General features: G+C 44.8%; 1 protein-coding gene across 1 annotated transcript in view; it reads right to left on the reverse strand.

The window, feature by feature from the left end:
- The window catches only part of LOC120572643 (zinc finger protein 665-like), a 29,780-nt gene that overhangs the window by 21,756 nt on the left and 829 nt on the right, over positions 1–7,195 (reverse strand). Inside the window, exon 2 of the mRNA XM_039821960.1 lies at positions 2,339–2,623. Within this exon, the coding sequence (XP_039677894.1) occupies positions 2,339–2,611 (273 nt within the window). The 5' untranslated portion in view covers positions 2,612–2,623. The remainder of the gene's footprint in view (positions 1–2,338; positions 2,624–7,195) is intronic.

Raw genomic sequence — 7,195 nt, forward strand, 5'->3', positions numbered from 1 at the left:
GTGCCCCGTATGTGACCTCAGTGTGTTTCCCTTTCGCGCGAAAGAAGAGGTGTGGACAAGTTACCAACAAAATGTACAGCAAAAGACCGTTCAAAACATTTCAGGCCGTCCTGCCAACCTGTATACATTTTAACATCGATGTACTGTAATGTTTTTTCACTAGTCGCTGAAGGGGCCACAGTTTAGATCCTGTCGGGTCTCTGCAGCGGGCCGGGGTGCTCAGTTCTCCCCACAACTGACCCGCGCACACACACACACAAAGACACACACACATACACACACACACACACACACACACACAAAGACACACACACACACACACACACACGGTGGATGCAGGAAAAAACGGAGATGAGACGTATACAGGACAACCTGACAGCTACGCTCGTCATTGTAAGTGCAATGATAAGTCCAATAAGTACTTTATCAAACCTTATGTGTGTTCCAGCCCAGGAGTGTGTGTATGTGTGTGTGTGTGTGTCCCAGCCCAGGAGTGTGTGTGTGTGTGTGTGTGTGTGTGTGTGTGATTATGTGTGTGATATTGTTTGTGTGTGTGTGTGTGTGTGTGAGTGTGTGTGTGTGTGTGTGTGTGTGCGTGTGTGTCCAGCCCAGGGGTGTGTGTGTGTGTGTGTGAGTGTGTGTGTGTGTGTGTGTGTGCGTGTGTGTGTCCCAGCCCAGGAGTGTGTGTGTGTGTGTGTGTGTGTGTGTGTGCGTGTGTCCCAGCCCAGGAGTGTGTGTGTGTGTGTGTGTGTGTGTGTGTGTGTGTGCGTGTGTGTGTCCCAGCCCAGGAGTGTGTGTATGTGTGTGTGTGTTCCAGCCCAGGAGTGTGTGTATGTGTGTGTGTGTGTGTGTGTCCCAGCCCAGGAGTGTGTGTATGTGTGTGTGTGTGTGTCCCAGCCCAGGAGTGTGTGTGTGTGTGTGTGTGTGTGTGTGTGAGTGTGTGTGTGTGTGTGTGTGTGCGTGTGTGTGCCCAGGCCAGGATAGGAAATTAACTAACAATGTAAACTGTTTTTATGTTTGACATATTCTGACTTATTCAAAAGACGGAGCTTTAAGAGTTCCTCTCTTTTTCTTTTAAAAGGATACATTTTTGTAAGAGCTACACTGAAGTTATTTAAATTGATATTCTGTAATATTTCAATCTTCATGTGCTAAAAAGGCACAGGTTCCTGTAGATGGCAATACACATTCTACTTTCTTTTTGCCAAATAAATGAACAGCTTGTTGAAATCATCAATGTCTTCCCTCTTGCTGTATCAAAATCTCAGCTAGCTTTCCTCAGAGATGGTCCCAATAATGAGCTTAAAGTCAAGTCCAATTCAGTTTGTGCATAATTACATGATACAACTATATAATCATTTAATACTGTATCCTACATTGTGGATAATTAAGCTATATATATCATATGCTGAAGTATATTTCTGGAGTGTTAAATATTAAAAGAAAAAATGACAAGAATCGTACAGAACCGAAAACCGTGACCCTAAAACCGTGATACGAACCGAACCGTGGGTTTTGTGAACCGTACCACCCTAATAGAGAGCACGTCGACGGAGAATAGCACGGACACGCGCTTCACAACGCGAGTGGGCATGCGTGCCACTCGGAGAAAGAAAAAAGAGAGGGTCGAGATGGCATGTGTGCATCCTTGAGAACTGTAAGTCATATCTTATATTGTCAGTTCATTTAAGCCTGTATTAGTCTATAGTTCTTGCACATTTTTAGTTTCACCTTCACCTGCTAGCTAAATTGCACGTGGCTGTTGATTCTTGATATCATATCATGGCATAGTAGGCTAAACCGTGATTATTTCATACATTCATGAAACATATTGGGGGAAATTCATTCAACATAATTCACAGCCAAGTAACAATTAAAAGTATGTTATTTGAACATTTATAACCTAACCTAACCTGGCAGGCACTGCCTCCGATTTGGTGTCTGCTGTGGTGCGCACTGCGCAGCGCTGCTCGGACCGTACGCCGCTGCCCTTTCTTTTCCCCCATAAACTCATAAAATCATCTCTCAGCTCCTCTGCCAGATGCTGCATGAACTTCCTCCGGGACATTTTACAGCTGGTGCACTCCTTGGAGAGGATGTGTGTAATGATTGCAGCCAGTTGTAGCATGTATAAAGTTATATGAACATGCACACAGCAACCGGCCATCTACGTGTACCGCGCCTTTCACAGAGCGAGCGCCCGGTGCTTTTCTTCTGATTCAGAACCGAGTCCATCCACGCCGTAGCCTACGTTACCGACTCTGGCTTTGCCTTCAGCCCATCGGTGATGCCCACACTTGTTACTTGAGACCGCTAGTTACGTTTCTCTGACACTGACCTGAACATGGCTGTTATCAGAGTCCGAGTCTGCTGCTGGTCTCCTGGGGACCTCGTTGGTATCAGAGTCCCAGTCTGCTGCTGGTCTCCTGGGGACCTCGTTGGTATCAGAGTCCCAGTCTGCTGCTGGTCTCCTGGGGACCTCGTTGGTATCAGAGTCCCAGTCTGCTGCTGGTCTCCTGGGGACCTCGTTGGTATCAGAGTCCCAGTCTGCTGCTGGTCTTCTGGGGACCTTGTTGCTTCGCTGCTCCTGGTTGTGGTTGTCCTCCTCCATTCCTCTCTTGTCCTGAAATCCAGCAATGATTACAATGTTAAAATAATTACAGGACTTAACTGAACAGCAATATTTACCTGTTGTATTTTAATGCAAGCTAATAATAATAAGGTTAGGGATGCACCGAACCCAGATTTTTGGGGTTCGGCTGAATACCGAATCCACTGGTTGAGATTGTGCTGACTCCTCCTCCCATCCTCAGTCCATGAACACAGTAAACACATGAATGAAGTAAACAGGGACTGTCCTTCCTTTGCTGTACCTGAAGTTGCTGCATTCTGGCTGCTGTCTGGAGATTCCTTCGTGCACAACTCGTATTCTTTCGGATGTTTCAGACCAAATGTTGTAACAGCGGCCATGTTGTCACCATGAGACAAATTGGCATTGCAAATTGAACATGTAGCTGGACTTGAATGGCCTTCTTTTGACTGAAAGTACTGCCAAACAACACATTTTCTATTGAACGCATTGAACGCTCCACCTACGTAAACACCTTCCCGTAATCAACGGCGCCGTCATTAGGGCGACCAGCGTAGCGTGTCTAGTGGAAGCGTAGGGTTCGGTGGGAAAAATTCTATGGTTCAGCAGAAACCCAACCCCGTCAAAAAGCCCAATATTCAGCCAAGTCAGAAGCCAAATCCTGGATTCAGTGCAACCTTGAATAAGGTAAAAGCCCTGCTGATTGAACAGAAAAGGCTCCAGGATTAATAAATCCAGGCTGTTAGCCTGGTCTAAGGGTGCACCATATATAGACTTCATATCGTTGTCTTGATATCACATTTCAAAATATTATATTGAAAGTGTCACAATAAGTATAGATTAATTTAATAGGCTCCAGGTCCCCACTATGTGACACCAGGCCCAGGTTAACAGGCGCCAGGGCCCCCTGCCTCGCTCCTAACTAGTTATCTAGTTGTCAAGTTAACTAGTTAACTCGTTATCGCAATACTATAGCGAAAATGTAGCAATACAAATGCAATATTTAGTTTATTTTGTGGAGTGCTGCGTCCTGTCCGTTGGCTGTGTTGCTTAGTTGTGTTTGATTTAGAGCTTTTAACGCTATAATGATCATGTTTCATTGGCCAGTTATCGTGCCACTGGCACATGTTAGTTGTGCATATTTCGACATGTGGAGCATACCACGGGGCCACTACGTGACAAACCCTATGGAGCATACCACGGGGCCACTACGTGACAAACCCTATGGAGCGTACCACGGGGCCACTACGTGACAAACCCTATGGAACGAACCACGGGGCCACTACGTGACAAACCCTATGGAACGAACCACGGGGCCACTACGTGACAAACCCTATGGAGCGTACCACGGGGCCACTACGTGATAAACCCTATGGAGCGTACCACGGGGCCACTATGTGACAAACCCTATGGAGCGAACCACGGGGCCACTACGATAAACCCTATGGAGCGTACCACGGGGCCACTATGTGACAAACCCTATGGAGCGCCCCGCGGGCCACTATGTGACAAACCCTATGGAGCCCGCACCCGGGCCACTATGTGACAAACCCTATGGAGACGTCACCGGGCCACTATGTGACAAACCCTATGGACGTACCACGGGGCCACTATGTGACAAACCCTATGGAGCGAACCACGGGGCCACTACGTGATAAACCCTATGGACGTACCACGGGGCCACTACGTGATAAACCCTGTGGAGCGTACCCACGGGCCACTATGTGACAAACCCTATGGAGCGAACCACGGGGCTCACTCGCTCGATAAACCCTGCGGGGCGTACCCGCGGGGCCACTATGTGACAAACCCTATGGACGCCGCACGGGGGCCACTATGTGACAAACCCTATGGAGCGTACCCACGGGGCCACTATGTGACAAACCCTATGGAGCGTACCACGGGGCCACTATGTGACAAACCCTATGGAGCGTACCACGGGGCCACTATGTGACAAACCCTATGGAGCGTACCACGGGGCCACTATGTGACAAACCCTATGGAGCGTACCACGGGGCCACTACGGGTTTTTTTTGCAAACTGAGACCCTTACCATGGATCAGGGAGCTCAATGGAGCATCCGTAATTGCATAAATAGAAATAAACATATGTAATAGGCGCATTTTCCCAGTAGGACAATCATTTTCTAAATTATATGTTTGGGAAAGTTTCAGTTAGTTACTATATGTTTGGGTGAGATGGATTTACCATCAACTGTGATCACATGATTCCTGTTGGACAAACTGGAGTTTTTGAAAAAATAAAATAAAATAGCTTCATCACTTTCTGCAGCAATAAGTCTTACAGTGACATCAGGAACATGTGCAGACATTTTAGGTGACAGCCTCAAGTAAAAATCCTAATCGTTAAAACTAAACTGGAAAAGCTGCTACTCTGTTAATTTTACATGAAAATAGCACTGTACCAATAAAAAAAAACTTTCTCTCGAGTAAGAAAGAAAAAAAACTAAAAAACAGATGCAGACTTGAGAGATGAAGAAAAAATACAAGCTGAGCTTTAAAAAAAACGACACCACTACACCACAGTATCAGTCCAAATCAGATGTGAGGTTGTCAAACTGTCACTATGTCTCTATGTTTTTAGCATTCTTCATCAGGCCCTGTAGAAACATGAGCTGTGTAGTGCAGGTTGTCAGGTTTCATGCAGTCAGAGGCAGGGCTGATTACAGACGCTGCCTCACTGAGGTCATTTTAGCCACACTGTGATTAACAAATGTGCTTATGTCGAATGCATCATTATGAGAAAGTCTCAAACCATCAGGTGTTGAGGTTAAACCAATTCTCAAAAGTGCACATTAACTCACTACATAAGCAAAATAAGTGGACATAAATCAGCCCCCAAAAACGTTTCCCATGTACATGAGAAAGGAACAGAGAATTGTTCTCTTACTGTTTGACCTGTATTCCCAACTGACCAAATAGAATGACCACTGAGCTTCAGTGTCAAATCGTTAGCTCTAATAATCAAGTTTGTCGCACCAGAGTTATTTAAACTCTGGTGGCCTGGCCCCAGTGTCCTGAGTGGATTGGGGACTGTAGGAAAAAAAGCGACCGATTCTACTCTGGCTCAGAAGGCCAGAGTCTTTTAAGAACCAGCGATCACTTCTCAAAGTTTCCCCTTTACTTATTGTGTTCGTTGAAAGGCAGACCAGGAAATGAATACTCAGGATTTGTTCAGTTAAACTATAACAATCTTTAGTAAAATCACCAACAAAGTCTCTCCGGGTCTTCCCTTTTCTTTTATTCATCTTCAGGTCCCTCCTCCAGTCATTGCGTCTGGGCCGCCAGTTGGTTGGATATCACTCAGACTTTCTGTCTCAGAGATATCTGTTTAAATCTGGAATGGGTTTTTTTTTTTTTTTTTTTTTTTGGTTTTTTTTTTTTTTTTTAAAATTCTGTTCCAAATATTTATTAAACAAATCAGGAGCACTTTTGCTCCATTAAATTTGAACCGTCTTATCTTACACATGCCAGACAGGAGGAGACAGCGAGGCCATCCCAGGCTACAGGACATTCTTATTCTAAACCCAATAGATTCCTACAGGACCAATTCAAGTTGTCTCAGACTGCCCCTTTAACCTTCCTGTTCGTTGATGGTAGAACACAAAGGAGTCCTCTATTTGAAGTCAATCATCTTTAGTGACAACATTGCAAGTTATCACAGCTTATGCATAAGGAACAGCATTTTCTTATCCTTTCCATTAGGGTTACTCGATTATGGAAAAAAATATAATCACGATTATTTCGGTCAATATAGAAATCAAGATAATTTAACACGATTACTCGTTGACCTCTGGAAAGATGTTGCAATTATTGAACTTAAAAACAGTGAAAAAAAGTTTGATTAATCAACAGTAAAAAAACACAACTGTGAAATTTGCCTTAATACTTGTCCTATTTAAACGTTATTATATCATTCAGAACACAAAAGAAAATATGAGTTTATTGCAAAACGTAATGAATTGCTTTCCTCAATAATTCTGTTTTTGTGATCATTGGGAGCCAAAATCATAGGCCTAATCACGATTGCATTTTGATTAATTGCACAGCTCTACTCTCCCGGTTCCTCCTTCTCGCCTGTAAAGTGTTCACCTCTTCCTGTCACTACTGGCTCTGTTCCTCTCCTACTCTGACCCTGGTCATTATTATTCATTCATTAACTAGGTCACACAAGGAGGGCATGCAGGGGGGGGGGGTCAGCTCATACTCAGCTTATTATCAAAGCCACTCTCACTGTGGAGTCTCTTAATCACAGATATCAGATATAGAAATTAATCATCACCCCACAGAGACTCTACTAGAAGATACCCACCTACTGAGAGCTCAACACACACAGAGAGACAGATACACACACACACAGACACACACACACACACAGAGACAGACACACAGAGACAGACACACACACACAGACACACACACACACACACAGAGAGACAGACACACACATACACACACACACACACACAGAGACAGACACACACACACACAGACACACACACACACACACACACACACACACACACACACACACACACACACACACACACACACACACACACACACACACAGAGAGACAGATACA

Source organism: Perca fluviatilis, chromosome 14 (assembly GCF_010015445.1).
Source record: "Perca fluviatilis chromosome 14, GENO_Pfluv_1.0, whole genome shotgun sequence".
NCBI lineage: Eukaryota > Metazoa > Chordata > Actinopteri > Perciformes > Percidae > Perca > Perca fluviatilis.